This window comes from Seriola lalandi, unplaced genomic scaffold (genome assembly GCF_002814215.2).
Source record: "Seriola lalandi dorsalis isolate HSWRI2012SDOR001 ecotype SW California unplaced genomic scaffold, Sedor1 jcf7180002054606, whole genome shotgun sequence".
Lineage (NCBI taxonomy): Eukaryota > Metazoa > Chordata > Actinopteri > Carangiformes > Carangidae > Seriola > Seriola lalandi.
In genome coordinates, this window is record NW_019525159.1 from 3,615,362 (window position 1) to 3,641,344 (window position 25,983).

The following is a 25,983-nucleotide window of genomic DNA, read 5'->3' on the forward strand; positions in this document are numbered from 1 at the left end:
CACATGGACATTCACATACTTAGAGACACAGGGATTTCCTGCTGTAGTTGGGCAGCGGGATTGTTTGGGGATTGAGAGGCACTTCTTTCCATTGCTTGTAAGCATTCAGCCAACCACCAGCATTACCTTGCACTTATGCAAGTCAATTCACACAGAGAATAAACAATATACAGACAGCCTGTCATCTAAAAACCACTGGCCTGCTATCAAGTAGTCAAACTTACTTTCATGAAAGCGACCTAAATTTTAATTTGCTGACTGTTCAATTTACTTTTCTGCCATCCTCTCAACCTCTGTGACTCTACGTTTCCATACTTATATACAATAGCATGCAAAACCATTGTGTTACTCTAATTTTGAATTAGTGTCATTTAGCTGTGCAGTGTTGTTTAGCTATAAAGTCTTTTACTCTATACATAATGTATGTAACTTGTTTTTTTACTTACACAACTTAGAACAGTAAAATAAAACAGCTTCCTTTGAAAACATTTTATTTGCCTTGGGAGACTTTTTTTTAATAGTTCTGTAGTAAGTTTCTTTTATCATAAGATTTTTCATAATTCCCCTTTTAAAATGTGGCTACTTTTTGTATGTTCCATAACTACATGTTTAAACCTGTTATTTCAATCTGAATGTGAGAAGTGCACTTTATTTCACAGTGGAACCATTAGATTGTTGTAAGAACATTGTACTGAAGGATTAAGTGAAAAAACAGTAAAAGTGAAAAGACACAACCAAACATGGTGGCAATGAGCCATCTGGAATACTATGAAGCAGGAAATGTTGTCTGGAGCCCTGGCTTATTGGAACAGAGCTCAAACTGTATCTATGATAATGTGTAGTTGTGGATGTGTGTATTACGGTATGAACATAAACACATCAATGATGGGTTCTGGAGAAAGTTCACAATGCATCATGATATCCTAGCAATTAAAAAATATGAGGCAACAGCAGGCTACAATGAGTCTTTGAGGGGCCAAGTGGGAGCAGTGCTGTTATAACTCTTGACTTCAGCTGGATTGCATAATACTGAACACATCAACAACTGTGGATTTGTACATCTGCCTCAAACACAAACGTGTATTCATTCACTTACAAACATGACTAATAATACACTGCAAAAACAAAAGCAGAGCTGTAGCCATACCTTGCTAATTTACTCATATTTAAATGACCAGGATCATAGACTATAGATACTATATCTTTTTTTTCTTGTTACTCTTGTCAGTTTTTGTTACTTTATTGGTTTTAAATGTTTTGCACTAATAAAAGCAAGAACAAAACAAAAACAAATGCACGTTACCTGGTCCAGACACAGGCGGCTCAGGTTTGTGGGACTTCTTGGGGTCAAGTCTGTCCTTCTCCAGCTGTTTCCGTGTACTTCGCTGTCGGGCCTCTCTGAACATGGGTAAGGCATGAGCTGGAGACACACAGGGTAAACATGGATAATCAAGCTGCTTAGGTAACTCAAACTACAAGATCACGTAACAAATAAGCAGGCAGGGCGCCTGGCAAAATGTTCAGTGTTTGCATCCCACGTATATAACTTCCCTGAATGAAGACAGAGATGCGAATCTGAGATTCATAAATATTTTCAGAAAGCGGAGAAACGCATTCTCTCAATCTCACCTACTACTACACCCTGCGGAGGATGCGCTGTGTTTATGTGAAAATACACACACCTGTTAATGTCTGGCAGCGTCTCTCCTCTTGTGTACTCTTTCTGCCATAGTGCACACCAACATATTCATTATATCCCCCATGTTTAGATTCAGACAATTACTCTGCCACTCTTCACACTGTTGTGAGCACTATCACAATAAAGGCCCCCAGCACTTAAATCCATGAGTGTGCGAGTGAATGTGTGCATGAGTAAGTGTGAATGAGTGCCCTCAAACGTGTGTGAGAAGCAGAGTGAGAGAGTGTGTGTGTGTGTGTGTGTGTGTGTGACCATTTGTGTTTGTGTAAAGTGAGTGTGTGCTCAGCTCTTACCCTCAGGGGTTACAAAGAGACACTTTTTTAAAGGGCTAGATAAAGTGATTTTCCATTCAGGAGCTCTGTCGCTGTTCAGTGTTAATTCTTCTCCTCCACGCTACATTAAGCAAAAAGGTTACTGTTAACAGATTCCCTCGCTTTTCTCAATGGGCCATCACTTGTTTCCTGTCCCCTTTAATTTTCCAGTGCCAGGGCACCAAGTGCGTCACTCCGTGCTTATGTCAGTCAAATGCCTGCCTACTTCACACCCTGTTGGCATGGCAATGAAATCACATGATGCATCTGAAAAGGCTGCAGCAGCCCAAACAATAAATGGCGTCTGAATTGGGTCTTAGCAGCCAATCAGGGATGACATGATGGCAGCTGTTCAGTCCCTGTGGGTTCATGACTTTAGTCTGGGGGCAAAGGAGTGTGAGGCACGCACAAAAGAGATGACAGCCTCGTGTGTTGGTGATATGACAGGATGACAGGTAGGGGGTGGTTTGTGTGTGTGTGTGTGTGTGTGTGTGTGTGTGTGTGTGTGTGTGTGTGTGTGTGTGTGTGTGTGTGGACCAGCAGATCACGCCAGCAGAGGTGGGAGAGGTGGCTGTTCCTAGCGTGATCCACCATGACTGCAGACCACATGGCTGTTGCGTGTCACAGTGCCATGCGGCTGTCCATCCACTCATCCACACCCTACTTCATCAGCTAATGGGCCTCTCATTCCTCAAAAAGCCACCGGTATGAGATAGTGTGTTTGAATGTTTATGTGTGTGTGTGTGTGACAAAGAGAGAAGCAACAAGGAGTTGGCATTTTAAAAAGGGTTGGTATTTTTTGTTCTTTATGTCTGAGAACGAACTGTGGAATATGCTCCACTTGTCACATCATGCACTTGGAAGATGACTGGCACTGTTTTGGTGGTGCGTATTAAAAGGCACACTGCCTTATCATGTGAAGAGCAGTGCTGAGCAAGATGAACTAAACTGCTGGAGTGCTTTGAGAAAGCCACTTCTCTTCACTGCTTCAGTAACTGTTTACTGATTAAAAGGTGATGTGTGAAACGGCATGCCATGCACAAAAAGGCAAGAGGGCAGAGAATAAGGACCAAAGTTCATTAAGTGGCAAACTCTATTACCCTTAAAAGGTATGTATAAAAAAATATTTGCATCTGTGTGTGTGTTTGTGTCTGCATGTGTGTGTGTGTGTGTGTGTGTGTGTGTGTGTGTGTGTGTGTGTATGCAAGCGCAGAGAATGGAGAACTTACGTGTGATGATGTAATCTTGTGTTAGTGTCTCTGCTTGTTTCTCTTTGCGCTGGCTCTTCACTACACACAGTTTTGCCCCTCTGGAAAAGACGTACAAGAGCCATAGTGATGCACTGAGTGACATTGGGAACAACAGTGACTGATTCAGCTATGGTATTTGTTTTGACTAGCACAGAGACAGATGTTGAGTTTGACAAATATCTCCAAACATTTGAGTCAAATAATATTTTTTCCTGCCGACCTGACAACAGCATTTCAAGTATCAGTTAATACCTCTGCATTGGGCACATGTCATGTCTCTGTTTTTGCTGCTTTGAAAAAGCTGACAAGAATAAATTGCTCTTATAGCCACATTAAGTAGTTTTTGATTAACAATAGAGTTCTATGGCATGTCTATGGCTACAGAGTCAACACTTTAATGGGATAAATACAATGCTGGTTTAAGTCCCTTCAGGGCAATGGTTGTCAATAAAAATAAAATAAAATTGCACCAAACTAAATGTCTAAACCGCACATACCTGTGGCTTTTGACAGGATCATAGTAGACCTTGGCCAGTCCATTACTAGTTCCCACCATTATCTGGTTGAGTTTTGGGTGCCACAGGCAGCGAACAACACTCTGGAATACACACACAGAAAGACAAAAACAACAAGATACAGTTAGATGTTTGTGTACAATAATTGAAGGTGGTACATGTGAGGACAGGATGTCATATAGGTCAACAGCAGCTCACAGCAGACAGTGAACAACTTTCTCTATTGTGGGTCGGATTTGCAAGGATGTTTCTCGCTAACAAAAGGTAACAGTCATATTTTACTGTCGTAGGTATTTGCGAGTGTGTGACCCAGGTTGGTTGTGGTACAGTAGGGATCAGTCCCAGTGTGCTCTGCTGCTCTAGTTGACTATATTTGGTTGTTGGGATAAGGGCTGGATCCCTCAGTCTGTGTGTGACAGATGGCCCAGTGCCAATAGGCAAATGTGACCACATTTATCCAGAGGTGTGTGTATGTGTGTGAGAGAGAGAGAGAAAGAGACAGACAGAGCGCAAAAGAGGGGCAGAGAGAGACATACAAGCACAGTTGTCTGACAGTGATGAAGACCCTCTGTTCAGTCTGTGTTATGTGAGCTATAGTAAAGTGCTAGACTTCCTGCAGTAGTGCCTCCTTTCTTCACACACATTGTTGAAGCATCACAACCTTCAATGATGACTTATGTTTAAGAGTGTCATTGTTAACACACATCTATATGTCTGTTGCGGTAGGATGTCCTGTAGTTGTACAAACTGTTTAAGAAGGAGTGACTGAGCATTTGGTGCATCTTTATGTAGAACAGAGAAGGCAATCTGGGGGGTGGGGGTCTAGAAGAGGAGCGTAGGATGGGGGGTGGGTAGGACTACGACTGGGACGTCCAGATTCTGTGACGGTGAAAGCTGCTTAGCGCCCAGCTGTTCAGCTTCCCACCAGGATACCAGGGGAAGGAGTCTCAATCACACACACACACATACACACACCCTCACACAAGGACAGACACGTATACAGAGACGCACTCGTACATATACATAGAGAAAATGCAAGCATGGTTAGTTTGTGTTTTACTTCAATATTACAATATGAAACTACAAAGCACAACTTAAGGGGATCTTATAAAACATTAGATCTGACACACAAAAAAATTAGTTAACAACATAATCATGTTCCAGTATTTTCATGCAAGTATGCAAATTAATTAATTAACATTGTTTGTGCCTACAGTGAACTAAAAATAGTTCACAATCTACTAAGATTTTACAGGAACATCATGTATATTTCTACACTATAAGGCCAGCAGCTCAGTGTGTGTGTGGCTCATGGGACAGACAAGGGTTAATCTGCTCAACCAGATCATGAGCCAGCTGTAATTGATGAAAGATCTGGAAAATGCTTTAAACAGGATGTGCTTATCACATATTCCATTCATGTATTGGCAGACAGAAGTTAACGTATAAATAATTTCAGGTAAATTACTTAATAATCACAAATTTAAACACGTCTACACTGTGGACATTGCACTATACTATTTTAGCACAGCAAATGTTGATTTAACAAATAACTCTGAACTGTGAAAACTGTTGTCTGCTCCCATGGAAAGCTCAACACCTGCATTGACATGTATCAACATGTACTGTGTGTATCATGACCAATTGAAGTCTACCCACCGTGGATGTGCTTCAGTGTAAATTTGTAATGAGTTATAAATTGCCCTGTCAGGGTTGCTAAAGCAACACGAACAGTCCCCACACGTGAGGGAAGGCAGAGACGACAGCTAGGAATTCTGTTTCACTCCACAGGTGCTGTCACCCAATGCACAGCGCAGCAACACAGCACAGAACGGCGCTAATCGGGAAAATAAAAATGAGAAAGCAACCAGTCAAGCTCAGAAAACTGCCATTTCAGACTCAAACAAATCATTCTGTCAACAGCAAGCAAACCCGAAAAAACAGAGCAGAGCAGCCTAAAAAAGACCAGTTCAGTGAGGCCCACCCCCAGCTGGATCCACTGAGATATCCACAGCCAAGCACAGCTTAGTCGAGTCCAATAGTAAGACTGCTTTCCAGATATTCAGAGCAGCATGTTTATACTCTAGGAACCCCTGTTTATGCTTCACGTCCACAAAATTACATCACATCGTGAAGGAGGAAACTTTAATCAGTCAGCTCTTCAGTAGCAGCCTTCTATGTTCCATCAGATTAAAATACCAGAGGCTGATTAGGGATAAATCAGACAACAGCCACTCACCCAATATGTATGCTGATTATGAAATAAAGTTATGCAGCACTAGTGGGACACAACAGTCGCAGCTGTGTGCCTTGTTTAGTCGCTGGTGAGTGGATCCAAATGTGCATTGCCTCTGACAGACTTACAGAGTTACACCGGCCAACTGAATGCAGTATGGGAAAGGAAAACGCTTCTCTCATGATCTCAGCTACACACTGAGTGGGCACATGTCCGAGAAGTCTGTAATTAGTATGGACTACCTCACTGGAGCAAATGGCTTTTGCATCTTCCAAGATTTACTTGGTGAGATGCACAAGAAAGAACAGAGTTAAGGCTTCCCTTCTACCTGAAAGACCAGCCATTCATATCAATGGCCTCCCTAAAGAGCAAAGCACAGAGAGCAGCTCACTGTCCAAGAGCTGTCAAGCATGATGATGAGAAGGTGTAGTATGTGAAAACAGCAACTAGTGAAGGTGGCCAAAAATACATTACCTACAAAAATTGATCTCCATGAGAACCATGATATAATACATACTACAGATAATCATTCATTGTTTAGCTGCACTCCTGAAATTCAGGAATCTTATTATGGATGCTCTGAACCCACTTTTTCCTCGCCCAATCCTGATTCCTATACCGATGGACAGGATTTTGAATAATGCCGAGCACCGATCTGAAACCAGTGCTCTGTTTTTATTTTCATTTCAAAATCTGTGTACCTCACTAGATGGATCTGATCTGAGTGAGGCCGTAACTACACAGGTCAAGTGGAGACAGTCATGCACCAACATTCATTTTAGGTTTGTGTATATTTAGTAGTAGTAAAAAAAAAAAAAAAAAAAAAAAAAAAAAAAAAAAAAAAAAAAAGAAAATGACAGCATTGTGTGTTTAAATGTGTCAAGATTCATACCGCAGTATACCTCACATGAAACAATAGTTTCAGTGCATGCTGACAGGTGCATGCAATCACACAATGCATCGCACCGGAAGACACATACATGCACTGAAGGTGAAATGTGACTGCATACAGTACACTGACATTACAGAAAGTGCATGAGGGCTGCAGGTTGCACTAGGTCTCCATTTGAAATCCAGCCAAAATCTCAGGGCTTTGATAGTCAGCAGGGTCTCACCTGGTTCTTGCCCCTTTTGATGGACTAAGATACGCTTAAGAGTGTATGAAGTATTTACCAAATGGGCCTAAAACAGCCTCCACTCTCATGCACACCCCAGAATCCAGGTCTGGGGTTATGTAGACTGTTTAGTTAGAAATGATTGGTGGCCCTTCCCTTCACTCGCCTGTCTGGTGCGCCACTTTATAAAGACTGCACTTAAATTCCTGGGCGATCTGAGAGGCAGATGGCTGATGTAAACATAGTAAATAGCACATTCATCAGGTTCACTGAGTGCATGTCAACCAGATAAAACTGATATCCTGCAAAACTACATTTTCCTCATCAGAATTATTTTAGAAAATGGGGTAAAGCTACTAATATTTCACAAAGGTCATCTAGTTACACTCAGACTGGTTGGGGGGTTGGGATGAGAGACTGAATACAGAGGATGAATTTTATGAAAACTTTGTCAAATATGAACATATAATACCATAAAATACATCAGTCCAAAAATCAAGGACATCAAAACAGTCTAGGCTTGACAATATGGTAGTAACCCTTATGTTCTCTAAACCTCCCTCAGTTTATTTTTTGGTATTTTTTACATTACCTTACAAACAGAAACAAATACGTCTATGTAATTTTGCAAAAATAAAGTAATTTACAGCCATCAACAACAACAATTTATTTTATTGAGTTTTAGAAAGGTCTCTGACTCCTATTTAACATGCCACTAATCCATCTATGTGCCCACTCAACACAAAATGTTGACGCACAAACCACAGCTTTTATGGACACACAAGCAATTAAATGAATGACAGCAAGAAACTGCTCAAATAAGTGGATTGCTTTTTTATTGGTTTATTTCCATAGCCTGAATCGGATGAAGTTCCTTTCGGAGGGAAAAAGCATAATTAAAAAGTACTTTCATCATCACTATATCAATTTCGGGAGGTGAGTACAATTAACACAAATAAAGCCATTGCCAAGGCAATTGGCACCCCGTTCCAGTCTCTAGATTGCATTGTTTTTCGTGGTTGGATTTTATGGGAAATCTGGTGGATTTCTGTATAGCACAATGGGTGAGTAGACAGGAAGAGATTTTGCCATCCTTCCAGTGAAACTGAGCTGAAGTCTCTCACTATGGCAGATGGTGGAATGAGTGAAAGGCCGGTGGAAAAAAAATTTCCAAATGTTTACCCTCTTCAGTAAAGTGAAAGAGAAGACAAACGTCCACGCGAGGGAGAACGTGGGTTGTTAAGTTCTAAACAGACTCTTTGACCCCAAGTGTCTGAGGTCGTCCTTTGATGCTGCCTAGCTATTGTCACCACAGTGAAAGTGAGTGCATGTTACAGCTGATTTGGTTTATGAAGTAGACTCGTCTTAAATACAACAATGATAAATCAAATCCGTGCATATATGGTTTACGTTGTTCACAAATCAATAATGCCACCTACCATCTTTGAGAGAAACAATAAATACTAAACACTCAAAAAAGCAAGTGCACTTCAATTGGAGGACACGGTTTAGCTGTCAGGTTGTGTGGTCACTTTCTAGCTACTGCCAGAAACAAGCTCTACGTATCTAGAGAAGAGAGGACAAGTATAATGCCACCAACACACCAAGGTATCTAAAAAATGTGACTTTAATTTTGAGAAACACTTGCACAAACAATAGTGTAAGACCTTAGTACGACTCAGAGATTGTGAGGTAAGTACACCAAAGTATTCCCAAACACAGTTGACAGATAGAGTGATAGAGTAACTAATGTTAACAACTGTGCTATTTTTAGCTTTTAGTTACTTTTAGTCATCAAATTAATTCAGTCGATTCAATGTCAATGTAGTGTAATTTTTCTTCACTCTATTCTAACTTCAGACACCTGTGCATCATGTAGCTCTCTCAGTTAGAGGTGTATGCATACTTGAAAGGTTACATTCAAGTTTAAATTCAAGAGAAATTCAAAAGAAATTTTCACGCAAATAAAATGGGGTCAACCAAAACACAGACTGCCCTCCCCTCCCCTCAGTTAGTACAACTGTGCAGCGGGGTGTGTACTTAGTGTGGATGCTGTGCCAAGGTTTGCAAGTGAACAGCAGCTGGCTGGCAGGGGGATGCAAACACACACACACACACACACACACACACACACACACACACACACACACACACACACACACACACACACACACACACACACACACACACACACACACACACACAGCTTTTGTCTCTTTCCCCCTCTCTCAAACATGTTCACTCAATGGCTCATGTGAAAGTGTCATGCCTTAGCCAGAGAGACCAAGTAAGAAGCCATTAGCCTCTGTCAGCCCTCACTGTTATGACTACAGATACACAGTGCTAAATCTGTTGAAAAGGCCTTCGAAGGAGAGAGAGGAGGAGCAGGAAGCAACGAAACAAAAGTTTTTCTACTGAAGACAGCACCTCTGCCCTTCGTTTCAGCACCTATGGCTGGTTGCCCTCACAGAATGGATTTCTGAGAAAGCAGGATTAGTCTAAAGTACACAGTATGCTAACGTGTCCGACACTGTAGTCTGTGCATGTGAATGGAACATGCTTACTGTGTATTGTAGATAATTTAATTTCAAATATAACTCAAAGGCAGTACATGTAAAAACGTCAATAGCTGTCCTGCCAAAGGTTTGCGGGAATGACTTGCAGCAGGGAAAGGTCACATTTCTCCACTTTCTCCAAGCTTACCTCAAACCATTTTGTAAATTTCCTCCTTTGCCTTCATTCCCCCCTCCATAACTTTTATCATCTTCCTCTGTATTTTCCACCCAAATAATGCTAACATTAATTTTTCATCCTGGATTAATACTGCACATATTCTGCTATTTTGTTGGGAGATGACGAGCATCTGAGACAGTGATTTAAAAGGAATAATGTCTAATACCTGCCAGAGGACTAGGCTATTTGATTTCAGTTACAGAGAAAAGAAAAACTAATTTCTCTTTCTGAGAGAACTGGTATCATTTCAAATAACATTTTAATTACTTTTTGTAGACTTGTGTTTCTTGCATTATTATTCCTTAATTATAAATAACAGAGGTTGCTGACTGCACAGTTGTGGATATGTTTCTCCAAATTCCTCTGGTTTACACAACTATCTATATTTGCTGTTAGCAATTGCTTCCACATGTTTAAATATCAGCTAACAAAAATAATAGAATGAAGCTCTAATCCATTGGAATAAGTCTGTGTCAAGTTAATTATCTCCATATCAGGACAGTCTTGGCTTTACAGCTGTCAAAATGTGACATTAGACTACTGTTGTATTTTAAAGAAGATGTAATGATATAAACATATTTTAGGGTCGCAGTTTTGTTTGAGCCCAGACTACTTAAATGGAGGAGAAATAACACCCACATTGGTTTCATTATGTCTTCATTATGTTTCATTGTGGATTTATTATGTTTCTTTTCCACTGTGCATCATTTTGGGTCATTCTGGTTTGTAACCAACATATCATATCAACCAGCTGAAAAACATCTTGTAATGAGAGTATTTGTGGTTGTGGCGAGTGAGAAAGAACTTACTGCGTTGGTGACTTCTATTTCATAGACTCTCTGAAAGGAAGCTCGGTCAAAGAAAACCAGCTTCCCATTTCCCTCATCTTTCTTCACCGATGTCCCAGTCACCAGAAGCTTGTCATCTGGGCTAAAACAGCAGTCGGTCCTAATCGGGAAAATTACCACATATACATACACATACAACATCAGTTCATAATCATCGCATAAAGCAATCATGACAAGAAAAGCAAACAGACAGATTGTAACAAGGATGATAGTTAAAAAGTCTCACATGGAAAAGTAGTTGGTTAACCCAGTAGCTACATTCACAGGCTTCCTGAAGTTGCGTATGTCCCACGTCTTCAGAGTGTCATCACCTAGAAAACAGTATGTGTGAATTATGAGATTTACTCTACAGAAAGTCAAGTGGAACTTTATTAAAGATTATTCACTTAACTATAGTGTACCACATACAGCAAGGCAGCAAGATTTATTTTTCATTTACATTATATTATGTTGGGTGAAGAACTCTGTTCACATTGTATTAGAAACCTCTTGACTAGAACACAGGTCTTTTTGTGTATGTGTGTTTTGTTGGTCGTGGTCCCTGTTTAGTTGCACAATCAGGAAAAGATGAGCTTCTTCTCTGCTTAAAAATCATCACTTTGGATCAGTGATCAAGCATTGGACCTAAAAACTGGAGGCTCCGAATTGGGCTGCTGATGAATGCAACTTCAGTACGAGCAATAGCTGCCTGTGGGGGTTTGGCAGATAAGGCTGAGGTCTTTTTCTTACCTCCACGTGAAGCAAGAGTCATGCCATCATAGGAGAAAGAGAGGCAAGAGGTTTCAGATCCTGGAGTGTGTGCTTGTCGACAGTGGAACTTTGTATGGACCTAGGAAGACAAAGAGAACAATAGATTGACCACAGTGATTTGTACAGGGTCTGTATAGTTTATGGTTTAGGAGTGATGTGTAACACAACTGCAGTTTCAGACTCAGGTCCTATGTAAATGTGTATGAAAGCGAAAGTCGAGTACAGAGGTCATGATAGCAGCAAGTCAGTCCTGTTTGTGTCTAATAATAGACTTGTGCAAGTGACAAAAATAGAAATACTTGAGCAAATACAGCTTTAAGTGTATTTATATACTGTTAATATTAATCACAAACAAGTCTCAAAAGACATTACAGAGACAGAAAAGAACTTAACTAGATGAACTTGATCATCAATTACAGAAAAAAATGAATAGCTAGTGCAGTCCTGGCTCTCTGCAGTTTCCATAAACATGCTGCTGTGGTTACTACTGATCATAAATATTAAAGTGTTCTTATAATCTCCTGACGAACTACACTATGAAACTGCCAATGCTTTGCTTCACTAGCAGACATTTCAGTCTGTCACTGCAGTAACAAGAAGACTTTTTCATTCTCTGTCTTCCAAACAACACACAGTTTCCATTTCCTGCATGAACACCGTACTATTATACTTAACTATGAAGCCCCCTACATCCTATGAAATACCAGCAACTTGGCACACTTTACCCACCACAATCTTTAGCAAGACTACCGACTACAGAGATTTACCTTGGCAAGCTTAGGTGCCTCTCTGGTATTTTGATTTTTCCTTTGGTCCTACCTGAAATAGTATTATAATATTCCAACTATATACATTTTACCAGCCAATAACACACCGCAGACACTGTAGCCCTCAGCTCACAGCACCCAGCTCACAGCACCCTTTTGATTCTCTGTTATTATTAGCCATGCTTAATCAAGTATTATGTCACAAGTCTGAGCCAGTAACAACAAGTATTTTAAAGTGTCACATCAAAATATCAACAACCACCAGGATCAGTTATATAATATGGGCATTCATGCTTGCTTGAAGAAGTGCTAAAACAAAAACAAATCTGGGGAAGGAAGTAAAGAAGCAAATCTAACCTCTCCTTAGAACAGTTAAAGGGGAATTTCACCAATTTTACACATTAAAAATTACATTATGTGAAGTGGAGGAAACAGTGCTTTTGGAGCTTGACCCATACCAGGAACCATTACTAGGATATCTCAGTATCTACAGCATCGTTTTTTTCTGCTCTTTTACTAACCGTCTTTCATCAGCTTCGATTTTTAATTACTATGTAAGTAGAGCTAAAATTATTTAATGAAGTTAGTTATTTAAATCAGTAAATTAATTCATAAATCAACAGAATTTAACTTTTTACGTTTATGTGTTTCGTGGTGGCATTTTAGTGATATTTTGGAAACAATATTGAATTGCCCTCTGCTCAATTCAAAAGTGTTCTAAAACATTTCATCCAAGCCCCTGCAGATGTGTATCCTCTGCAAACAGAAGCATTTTAACTTCTGGTCTAAACAGCTGTTTTCAAGATAGCCTGCCATTCGATGTACTTCCTTAGTGCTCACTCAGAGTAAGTGGTGTACTGCTGTAGCAGAGTGTGTGTGCCAAATCTGCAGCTCCAGGCTGGAAATAACCCAGCTCAACACTCCCCCCCACCAACACAGATAATTTCCTCTATCTTGTTCACACATACACACAAAGAAAAGCTGTGTAAAAGTACACGGCCACACAAATGTGGACAATGAACAGCAGTGAAAAAAGGGGATGACCAGTAAATAAATACAGTGACGTTACAATTCATGTTACTTTAGTTAACCCTAAGTTTATACAAAAATCTACATCCAAGTAAAAAGCAATGATAGAATTTTAGATTTTCTTTTAGTTTTTTAATCATGATTTTACATTTAGTGCTGCAACTAATTAATATTTTCATTGTTGATTAATCTAATAATTTTTCAATTAATCAAAGAATCATTTAGTCCATAAATCGTCTATCACAACAGCCCATGGTGTTGTCTTGAAATTGCAGGTTTTGTCCAGTGAACATTTCAAACTGGAAAGACATGTGATGTTCAATGGCATTTTTGACATTTACTAATTTTCACACTACCTCAATGATAAATCAACTGTCAAAATTGTTGCAGATTAATTTTTTGTCGGTAAACTAATCAACTAAATGTTTTAGCACTACTTCATTGCCTTGTTGCCTGTGTGTTGTCTCTGCTCATTTTCTCCCCAGTGCCTTAGTTTTACCTGAGCTGAGCACAGCCAGATTACAGAGATCGATCATTACTAGACTCTGGTGAAGCAATAGTCTGGGAAGTAGGCTTGCTAACACTCAAACAAACATAACCTTGGTTTATACGGCTATATTTTCATTAATTCTAAACGGAATGCAAATAAATCAGTGAAAAGGGAATTGCAGCAATACAGGCTTTTGACCAAGAAAGGAGGATAAGGAATCTGAAGTGAGCACAGAGTGTATAAGACAGATAAGATAGAGAAATATAGAGAAATGCTGGCGAAAAGAGCAGGGGAGAGTGGAGCATGAGGTGAATGAGTGATGTGTCCTCATGATACAAGGAGGAAACGAGGCCATACTTCACTTCCAAAGTAAATGGAGGGAAGTTATTAACTTGGACGAGACAGATAACACTGTTACCTTGAACTGTAGATAACATGGACTCTACTTTTTCAGGTCTTGGCCACTTAGCCTCTGTAGTCTCTCCAGGGATAATTTTCTGCTTCATTTCATCACCATTTTCATCATATATTACCTTTGACTCAATTCCATTTTCCTCAATTTTTTAATCTTTGATTATCTACCTATTCTTTTATTTGCTGCATTAAAATTGAGTTGGCTGAGAAAGTCAAGAGGTCAATTTAATGTAAAAACTACATTTTCTAATCTAACAGTTGGGCCATAGGCTATCTCAGGCCCAATAAGTAGCAGCTAAAGCACAATGTAAAGTACAAAGTAAGGCTTAAACACAGTCAAACTCTGTGAAGAGAATAGTCTAGCTTTAAGGTACATGGTGTCCGAGCTTAGAGAACTGCCTGCTTTTCTTGATCAGCCTAAAACAAAGACACTAGGGGCCCTATTTCAATCATGCAATCACAGTGACCACAGCCACTGTTGTGTCATATGCACATACAATAGGAGCTTATCCAAACACAGAAATTCCATTCACATTACTGTGGATGCATCTATACATGGTTGGCACAAATAAGTTGGAAGGGATCAATGGACTATGAACAAGAGGGTGTGCTAATGAACCATTTTCTTGTAATTATCTTTTCTTATGAGCTGTTGCATGAAGCTCAAGGTCAAATCACAAAAATGGGTCTGGCAGAAGAGGACGGTCCAGGCTAGTTTCTATAGTTTGAGTGATAATATTCGGAGTTGCAGGGCAAGAATATATGGCGCCAAACATGAACATAATACACCACAAATTTACTGCAAGGAAAAGGTGATGAAATTTGCTTTATGTAACATCAGAGGGAATTGCACAGATGCTTTTGATTTTTTTTCTAAAACAACTTGTTTCAAAACTCTGTTTTCACAACAGCCACAGGTTTCTTCAGGTCAACTAGCAAGAAGTTATGAGCTCTCATTCGACCGGTAATGAATCATTCAACAATTTCTTTTTTCTCTTTTCATCCGACGTCTTTCTGTCTAAGATTAACACCATCTGCTGTTAGAACGAGCCATTTCCAGGAGTAATGATCAAAAGAAAAACAAATATGGCTAGGCAGAGAGGAACATACAATTATAATAGAAATACCAAATTAATGGATGAATCAGAAAAAGTAGCACCGTTAATAGTTGGGTTGTGGTTATTCTAGCTGTTTATTGCAAACATACCCTGACTCCAGCTATTTCTAGATCATATACTGCTGTTGTGAAAGCCAAAGTGTTTATTTACTATCCTGATGTTGGCTAGCATTGGTAGATGCCATGGGGTTTGCTTCCTGTGATAATCTATACAGCCGGTTTGTGAAACCGGATTCTCATACACTGTTTCAAACCTCTCTCACGCCTTGTGACATCCCCTGTGAGCTTTGCCCTTCACTCTGCCCAATAAGAATCGGGATAAATTTTTATCAATCCAATGTCTGTACAGATTTGCGTGTAAACCACTTCATATAACATTGTACATGCATAAGCATACTGACATGCACACATACACGCACAGACTTGATCCACATCTACACACACTCAGCAGCAGGAGCCGATACATAGCTGAAGGAACACAGCATTGGGTTTCATCCTCAGCAGACTATGATAGCAATCCACCACAGGGCCAACTGTTCCTAACCACACTGAGTATCATTATATAAATACTGCACGGCTCTGCATTTCTCCTACCTCCATATTTTTACACCCGCACACCTGAAAGTCTTGATGATGCCCACTGTGAAGTCAGTTGTAACATCTCACTCTGACCTTTGTTACGTTCTGAGAATCAAGTGGCCAAACCGCAGCCCTGAACAGCTGCTCTGATCTTTCATGGAAATCAACAAGTGGTGATGTGATGTGAAGCCGTCTGTGTGTTAGAGGATCACACACACTGGATTGAGTGTCCAGATAGTCCAATAGTGGGCTATATTAAAATAACTATATTCCTCTAAGTCTCAGCTGCATACTGTACAAATAAAATGGGATTCTGTACTGTTCTTGTTTCCAAGTCGTTGTCCTGGCTCAAAACATGGGTAAGGAATGAGGAATGTATAACACTGGATGTATTCCTCCTGTGGGATGGAGAACCTGTGTAAAGTTTTATGATCAGGCTGTCTTTTCATAGCCTGGTGGACCAGTTTGATTGCACTTTAAATGCTTCCATGAAGACAGGTTCAGGCTGTGTGTAGCCTAGCTTGTTATCAAATCCTAGACAATTTTCAAACCTTTTCATTGGACTTGAAGTTCTTCTGTGAGTGTCTGTTTTAATCTCCCCCAGCCCCGTCTTTTATGACCCATAGAGTTACTGGTTGATGGTGATGCTGTCCAGAGTTGCATTAGTGTGTTGAGGGTCCTTTTAGACTGGTGACTGAAACTGATGCACTGGCCAGAACTGGTTGTCAGTTTATGCAGGTGACAATAAAATACGTGTGACAAATAGTGGGTGTTGAGTGGAGAAAAAGGTTCCTGGAAACTTGATTCATTTTACAAAGACAAAATGGGCTGAAAGAAAGAATCATAAAGGACCCAAAATGAAGACACACATCAAAATTCAGCTCTGGACCCATTTAAAAATCTTTGGGGATCTTCATTTTTGGTCATATAATTAAGGATTGATTGCAGTGACAAAGCCACAGCATATGCAGAAAACAAGAGAATTTTTGCCATGTTATCTCATGATAACACTCCCCACTCTGTAGTTTATCAAAACCACCTCTTTTGGGGTCCCACTTTGAAGTCTGGAAACATCTAAGTCTACCAATGACATCATAGCATTCCTCAGGTCTCTGTGGTAATGTTTTGGAACGAAGGGCTGCACCCTCAATGCACTAAGTATCACAGAGTGCACATTACCTGGCAACCATTTACATGCAGTCTTGTAATTCTGGCACCGACCCCTCTGGTCAGGGAATGAGCATGCAATCACTCTCTGTGGCTGTCCACTAAAAGAGACCTACTTGACTCCCATCATAGGATCAATCAACCAGTGTCAGGGTTCAAGAGCACCATGTGTCATCCTCAATAGCTTCTCTTCAGCCTGAGCTCTAGATCAAGGTCATGTGCATGATTGATCGTGATTGATCTTCCTGCATATTCTGGCCATGAGTAATAGCGGTCATACAACAGGAGATAGGCTTCATTTGAGTGGGGAAGGGGGCTGCAATAAAAGCATCGAGAGGTCAACTCCTTTTTAGGCTTGTGGCTGAATTTCAGTCAGCAGCACAGGTTGCTGATTAGGGCAGAGGGCACCGACTAAATTCTTGAGCCATTCAGACAAGACAGGCTCCAGTGGTCAGGCAACAGACATGACTATTGTAAGCTGCTATGGGACGCAGGGTAAATATTTAGTTTGGAGAAGGAGGGCTAATAAATTTTGAGAGCTTTAACCCAATCACTTGGAGCCTGCTCCTACGAGCAGCCCAGGGGTAGAATGATGGGTGAGTGGAGGAGAGGCAGGAGTCTGTTCAACCTGGGTACATACAAGCACTCTTACAATAGGAAATAGTTCCAGGGAAAACAAATCTCTCATCTAACTACATTGTTTGTTAGTCCTGTGATTATGAAGTTGACTGTTGGAGTAATTATCGTGTAGCCTACTTCTCATTTGACTAATCTGGATAAGCCCCTCTGTACAATCAGGCTGTTCCAACTCACTAACTACTGCTTAATTGTCACTGTCGCTATTCTCATATGAAATAACAGAAGCATTCAACCATGTCCACATATGGGGTTGGACAGATGAAAGGATCTGAAGTGAAACAAAAGAATTAGAGTAGAAATGTGCCAAAACCTTGAGGGCAGAAAAACAACTTCTTATCTCCAGATAGTTCATGAAAATAGACTCGTGCCCAATTTTTCAAAATCTATATTGTCCTGATAGTGGTTGGCTAAGATGGCTAGCAATATCTGTGTGTAGTCCTCAATCAATTTTATTTTCCATCTTAAAATGTCTTTAGTCTTTAGTGTTGTACGACTCCCAGATGGGTAACTTGTGAAACCAAAAGAGCTAGCCATAATGTAAGACAATACCTCACTGGAAAGATGCCTGTAAAATGTCCTCTTTGAAAATACTGACTTATGAGTGCTGTAGGTCCCCCAAACTCTCTTTAACAGAAAGACAGCTCTCCATCTTTTTTTCCTCCTCTTTCCATCTCTCTTGTGTGTGAAAAAGCAAGTGAGCAATGAGCTGCCAAACCTACACTGTCATTGATCATCAGGAAACAACAGCAAGTGATATCCCTTTGCTGCCCAGACCCTGACCAGAGGTGTCACTATGACAGCCATTAATAAGACAGACTCACGGGTAGAAAGGCAGGCATGGGTTAAGAAGTAACCATCTGTGATGTAACATTTGAGTGCTTCAGAAGCTCTAGTCAAAGGAAGATGGAGGAAATCCATTATCCTGCCGGGGATGGAAGTCATTTTCATCCACAGTGACGATTTGTCAAATAACTCAAGTGAAAACAGCCAAATAAGTGAGAGCAATGCTTCCCAGGAGCCAAGATCAACTATTACCTCAACAATGTTAATCTTGAAGAATGGTATGAACACTTTGATCGCTTAATTGCCTAATTAACTAATAGTGGAAAATCTACAGAGGGAAATTGTGATTGGGCCTCCCAGCAACTTTCATGTAACTCAACTCAATCATCACACGTCAGTTAATTCAGTTACATAATCTGCTATCTTCTTTCATGTTAGAGATGTGGCTCTAGGGATGGTGATTCTGCCCGTCTGTCCACCACTTTGGCGATCCCCTGACGATTTCTCCAGTGACGCCATAAGGTCGAGATTTGTGGTTCTGAGTAGAATGTCTCAGTAACTACTTTAGAGCAAACGTTCATGTCCCTCTCCAGATGAACTGTAATCACTTTGATGTTTCCTTATCTTTTCTTTTAGCGTAATCATCAGATCAAAAATTCCATCAGCCTCAAGATTGTGCAAATGGTAACTATTATTATTAACATCAGCATGTTAGCATTGTCACTGTTAGCATGCTGATAAAAAAACCAATGTGTCTAACTACAGCCTCATAGAGCCTCTATTATGGCTGTAGACTTACGTTTGAATAGAACCACAGCAAGTCTGGCTGAAGCTCATTGCCATGTACCTGGTTAGTGTGATTACAGGGTCAAAAAAGGTCAACAGGCATTTAATAATATTCTCAACTACTCCCAGTTTGGACAAATGCATTTTAAAGCCAGGCATCTGAATCCTGGTCAGTGTTCGTGACTTGTTGAACTCTGACCTCTCTAGCCTGTGACCATATGACCTGAGTCTCATGACTCTGTACCCAAGGCCATAACAAAACAGACATCCTATGTTTACAACCACATTGTTTGCACATTGTGGTGGTTGGTATGTGTGTGTTTAAAGACTCACGCTGAGGTTTCTGTCCCAGATCTGGATGGTGCCATCTTGGCAGCCAGCTGCAATGAGCTTCCCATCACGGCTGTAGGTGCAGCATGTGGGTATGACCTTCTTCCCCTGGAATGAGCGGGGTTTGAACACAGACTTGTGCTTCTTCTCCGAGTTCAAGTCCCATGTGCGCACGGTGCTGTGGACAGACAAAAGAATTTCTTTACCTTTACGGTCATAAAATATCCGTCCGTCATAATGTATCTGGTCATTAACACCATCCACCACCATAATAAATCAGAATCATACTAAGATGCAGTGTGCAGGCACACTTATGTACAGGGGTTAGGCAGGTATGTGTTGCAGGGTGAGGGGTTAGCAAACAGAAGAACAGTACATCAGTCTGACAGGCATGTCTGAAGCTTCCATGAAATTCTGATTCTCTCTCTTACATCTGTTGAACACATTACACAACCTGGACCACTGAGACCAAGGACTTTAAATGCAAACCTTTCATATACATATACCTACACTACACAAAAGTCCAGTGAATAACCTTACATGATACAAAACGGTCAACACTAACCTGCCCAAAGTAAAAAAAAAAAAAAAAAAAAAAAAAAAAAAAAAAGGTCATCGAAAACTAAAAAATGCAAATGCAAATTTGATAGAAAATAGTCCTTTTTCCGGGATTAGAAAAAATTGTTAACTCACATCTTTCTTGCAGCAATGGTAAATGAAGCCTCAAAAGTTAATGCAAACATGTCTTGTAGGTGCCCCACCTTTTGTTGATGACTTACAAACTGTCTGTGTACACAAAGGCAGTGTTGGAGCAGACTGTGTTACTATACCCTCTGATGCATTTTTAAGACAATACTGTACTACAGGAAGCAGTACATTATATTGCTATCAGAATGGCCAAGTAACAAAGGAAGAAAGACTGGTTGGTCAGACGTTCACCCTATAACAAGATAATAACCCAAAACATTAGAGGAAAAGAACGAGCCAGTGGCTTCACATGATCGAAGAGCAGCACAGTCTCTAGACTTAAACCCAGGGAGCTGGTATGGATGAACTGGACAGAAGGTGAAAGCAAAACAACCTGCAAGTGCAACACATTTGTTGGAACTTCTGCAACAGTGTTGGGACAAACTTTCTGAACAATGTTTCATTTCCACTTCATAGAAAGAGTGTGTTTTTACAAATTGTTTATTTGTTCTATGCTTTCATTTCAGAAACAGCTAGAAAAACAGAAGTGATCTAAAATGTTTGACCGGTAGTGTATGTACCAATGAAAGTTTCCAGACTGTTATCAAATGTAAGCTCAGCAAGAATCTCTCATGGTCACAGATCTATTTTTCATAACACTGAACACATTAAGCTGACTTAAATGGTATTTAAACAATAATAATGCAGTCAACCTGACACCAAGCCATCAACAATATTACATTACACTCAAACAATCCACAACGAAGACATATAATATGGCCATGTCTCCAATCATACACAGGATGAAACACAAGAAACAACTGAAACTTGAGGTATAAAATAAGGGGGGAGGATGAAGAAGTCTCAGATCAAGCAGATTATGTAGGATAGTCAAAGCAGTTGTCAGTATTTTTGCATATTTCAAACCCCTTTTCACGAGAAAACCGAGAAAGTGGATAATGGGTGCTGCAGTGACAGCAAAAGAAAAAAGATGACGAGAAAAGTAAATGTATATGTAAAGACCGAGAGCAAACTGAGTTGCCTACCAGCATTGCAAGTCACTTTAATAGATGTAAAGCTCCACATTTATTGATTGAAAGACTACACACAAAATGTTTAACCAACCTCTCACACACCGACACCAACACTCATGCCAGACAGAGTGTGTCCAAATGTGTCTGTGACCCACTGCTTGCTTTAGTGAGCATCATGACCTTTGGGTCATGAGGTCAGCAGAGGAGTATAAACACACAGGCAGGGCTGCTACTAACAGCCAGGCAAGGATTCCTCTGTGGCTGGATACAAAGTCACAGGCACACACACTCAACTGTGTTTGGATAAGTCTAACAATGTGATACAAATGCCAACTGAAGACATATGGTTTGAGTGAGAACTGGCAAGGGTCAAATAAAACTCTGTTTGATGCATAGTTGTGTTTAAATCCACATAAACCAAAGTTGTTCATAAATCAAAAAACCTCTTGCTTTGAAAAAAAAGGTGCAAAAGCCACATATATAAAAGGAGGATGCCCAGCACAACATGAAGACCTCTGCATTGTACAGTAAGTGTTTACATGAGTAGATATACACGTGTATGTGTGAGAGTGAATAAGCGAGTGATAGCCACGGACTGGATGACAAATTGGTCCACCTGCTGCCTCACACAGACATCTCTATTTTGTTTACGGAAGACTGTAGGCGTCTGTCAAACCAATAAAGACAACATAACCTTTCGCATAGCACACAAAACCTGGAATGCTATTTATCGTAAGGGCTCTTTCCAAAACATGGCATTGCTGGCTGTCAGGGAGACAGAGCCAAGAGGATGGAGCCAACTAAGCACACAGAATGAAGACTGCACACCCTCACCTGTCAGACAAACAGACAGAGAAGGTTAGGGGAGGGGAAACTGTCAGCTCTAATATGTGGTACTTTAATTTAGTTAATTAAAGTGTAAAAACTTTCCATCTCACATTAGATTAACAAAAATCAAGAGGCGATAATATAAAAAAAAAAAAAAAGACCTGCAGCTTCACCTAATTAAAGATGCACCTTTTATTCCAGACGGAAACATCTGGGGCAGTCCCAAACCTTGTTCTTAGAGGAGGTGGTTGTTTTGGGAAGGTAATAACAATGAAAGAGCATGAGATGTCAAAATATTCACATGCGGCATGGAGAAAAAACATTCAAGGGCAATACCTCCATCCTTTCCTCTTCCCTGCAACCCTGTTTTCCCTTCAATCAACAGCCTCCTTTTTCCCGCTCATACACTTCAGAGACAGAGAGGTGAATGTAATAAAAATGAGACCCATACATCCTCAGTCATGCGTATGCACTTTACGAGGTAGCACAGTCGTTCACACATCAACTGAGGAGTGACAACTCCCCTGGCCCCAGATTTTATCTGTCCATCAGGTTATAGGCCCAGTGGGGGTGATGGTTGCTGGGATCATTTTCCCAGATGATGAGATAAAGAAGAAAGAGGGAAAAGAAAGGCATACGTCTTGTATAAGGTTGTTTATTGGTCAAATTCCGGCAGTGTATCTAGGTTGTGTTGCCTGATGGCCGGTTGACTGACTAACTGGGGCTCTGTTATGAGAAAAGCGGATTAGGAGAAAAGATGCTCTATCTTCCATCTCCAGCTGAAGAAGCCAAAGTGGGGAAATAACTGAGGGATTTGGGAGGAGGCATACGCACAGTGGCATTCATGCAAGGAAGCAGAAGAAGAAACACTGAGGTCTATGCAAAGATGCACTGTGGGTACAGTGAGGTGCTGATTCAAGCAAATTCATAACATTATTACTGTGGCTCCAAGATAGAAGATGAACCTAAAAAGGCCTTAAAGTGAGACCACACACACTTTAGGTACAAAACGCTTGACTTAAGGACTACCATAAGTCAAGACAGCTCCGCAGATTTAATTTAATCAAACAATCTGATTGATAGGACACTTTCCTCCTGGACCTCCCCATAAGGAAGCTGCCTGACATTCAGTTCAATAAAATACAAAACACACACACTAAAGCACAGAAGTTACTGTCTGTCAAAGATTCAGCCAAGACTGTATGTAAATTGAACAAGAAGGATAAATTCACACCTTGAAGGTACGGTATGTGCGTTCTTGTGCAGGATATGGAACAGTTGCATTGTAAGGCTGGCAACAGATGGACTGTGGATGAACCTGATGTGTCAAACTGCATGAATCGCCCCAACATGCTCACACACACTTTGTGGTGTCTGTCCTCACTCTTCATCCCCATTCTGTCACGCAGATCACGTCTAATAACCCAGCAGTAATGTCCTTTCTCTTCAAAAAATCTAAAGTAAGCCGTCAGAAAGCACTGAAAAATACATTACCTACTTACTTGATAAGATCAGTATGCCAGGAATGATCAATTAGGACACAGGATACAAACCTTGAGAACTGTATGAAATATTGACTTATTCAAAGCTTTGAAAACATTTTGGACACAGGAGCCAACTACTCCTGTGCAAAAGAGCATAACTGATTTCTGTGATTTATCCACACAACAGGTCATGATTTTTCTTTGTGTGACTTTTCCTATTTTTGTGGATCATCTCCAATGATAATTCCTGAGTATGCCACATGCATCACGTCATGTGTTTGGTTGGAGCACATGACAAAGACAAATAGTTTATTCCTCAGCAGTAAAAGGACCTGCCATGTTGTCCTCTGGGTCTCCTTGCATACAGCTACACATCCAAGTCCAGCTGCAGCCCTGACAGCAGGCCAACGCGAAGGGAATCCCTGGCATTCAAACCTTCTGGAAACATTCCTCAAATTGTGTGTATTTATGTGTGCACATGCGCAAGTGTGTCTCAAGACTCAACACAAGTAACATGTGGGCCCAATTAGAAAGTCGCCGTTTGTCCTCTCCTCTGCTCCACTGGCGGAAATTTCAGTCACAAAATGAGCACAACATGAATGTTTGATCGTTCTCCTGAGGCGCTATACAACTACATAAAGTGAAACCAAGAATCAGCAATGTCATACCCTTGAAGCCACTAATGTTAAGTTTTCTTCAGTGTTGGTTACAGTTCAATGCTATACAGTACATTTTTTTCAACAGAGCTTATTCAACGATTTTTAAGCCACTAGCGTTGAAGATTTCGTTCATTAGAAAAGACTGCAGGGCTCAAAATACACCACTGACACAAAGTCCCAGTCATATTTTAGTTTACTTCAAGTTTAAGCCTGCCAAAGAAAGACTTCCACTGGGAGAAGACCCAGCACATATTGCCTTCACTTTCTGAGAAATAAATCTGCAGTTTTCAAACAGGTGTTCAGTCTTTCAGCAAAGACTTAGTTAAAGTGGCTCTCTGCTTAACACGTATTTGGCACCCTTGGATCAAACATGAATATTGTTGGAAAATATTGTGCCGTTTTACAATTGCACAAACTCTCCAGACAGAATGACAGAAGAATGTGAAATGTTGACACATTCACACAGGTCTGAGCAGAAATGCTTTTCACTGACCGACTTCAGTCACACAATTCTGCTCAAGCCCCTTTCAGTCCTCAGTGTGCAGGGACAATCACTACCACCCTGCTGCTGCATTATTAAACTGCTTCATCAGTACTTCCCGCTCATTCCACTTCCTCTCAGAGAAAAAAATGTCTGGGTTAATGAAATCATTCAGGGAGCTGGGAGGCAGTTCTTATGAATGAGATTCCACACAACTGGGGGGATCTTTAATTAAGGAGCTGGGCGGTCCAGTGATCATACTTAATAACCTATTCAAATAAACACAACAAAGACTCTCTAACTAGGCTGACACAGGAAGAAAGACTTGAGAAAAACCTAGATGTTGGTCTGATGTTTAAGCGGACACAGCCAGTAGCAGGCGCCCACTGGTACTGTTAGCCAACTGCTGATCCATTCTCAAAAGGCCCACTAACTACAGTGTGGCCCCTGCAGACTCCATACCTATTCAAAGGAAGACAGTGAAATGGATGCAGCAGAATACATGAGGTGATGGTGAAGAGAAAAGACAGGACAAAACATTGCTTCATGGTCGCTCCATAACTACTGGAGCATTAATAATCTGTGGAGACTGAAAGCCTAGAATATCCTCCGGTTGTACATGGGGTTTCAGTACATTATGCCCGTAATCCTAAAAGTCCACCTATATCACATCCACCACTTCTGAGTGTGATAGGCTGACACTCTTGTCAATCAAGAAAACATACAGTGGGGTCCAAAAGTCTGAGACCATGAAAGTGCTCTCAGACCTTTGGACGCCACTATATTGAAATCTCTCAAACAAAACCAAACGAAATTAAAAATAATTTTAAAAACAGTAGTTGAAAGTTTTTTAAACAACTTGAATATAGTCCTGGGGCCTGTTCCAAGATGCAGAATAAATCTGCTGAGTAAAATCCAGAACCCCAACATATCTGGATGATCAGCAAACATCCTGTTGCCTTTTTTCTATCTTAACACAAAATCCTGAACGCTGAAAACGACAGGTTACCAGACAGGTTACCAGACAGCACCTGTTTAAACCCTCACATCTACATTTTGCTTGCACTGGAGGAATGAGAGGGACTGCCAAGAAAAGCACTTTATCACCAGGTAACCCCTGTATTGAACTCCACATTACTAACGTGATGATCAGTAAAAGTGCAATATGGGAGATTTAAGAAGGGCTAGAGGGACAATCTCTTCCACCTGTAAATCACTGTAGGCAGTCCCTCTCTCATTTCCTCTCTTCATC

General features: G+C 40.6%; 1 protein-coding gene across 1 annotated transcript in view; it reads right to left on the reverse strand.

Annotated features, from left to right (window-relative positions):
- Positions 1-25,983, reverse strand: part of wdr70 (WD repeat domain 70) — a 39,179-nt gene that overhangs the window by 3,014 nt on the left and 10,182 nt on the right. Inside the window, exons 10-16 of the mRNA XM_023419639.1 lie at positions 19,562-19,736; positions 11,437-11,536; positions 10,934-11,018; positions 10,669-10,807; positions 3,758-3,858; positions 3,240-3,319; positions 1,304-1,420 (exon numbers count right to left, since the gene is read on the reverse strand). Coding sequence (XP_023275407.1) covers positions 1,304-1,420; positions 3,240-3,319; positions 3,758-3,858; positions 10,669-10,807; positions 10,934-11,018; positions 11,437-11,536; positions 19,562-19,736 — 797 coding nt within the window. The remainder of the gene's footprint in view (positions 1-1,303; positions 1,421-3,239; positions 3,320-3,757; positions 3,859-10,668; positions 10,808-10,933; positions 11,019-11,436; positions 11,537-19,561; positions 19,737-25,983) is intronic.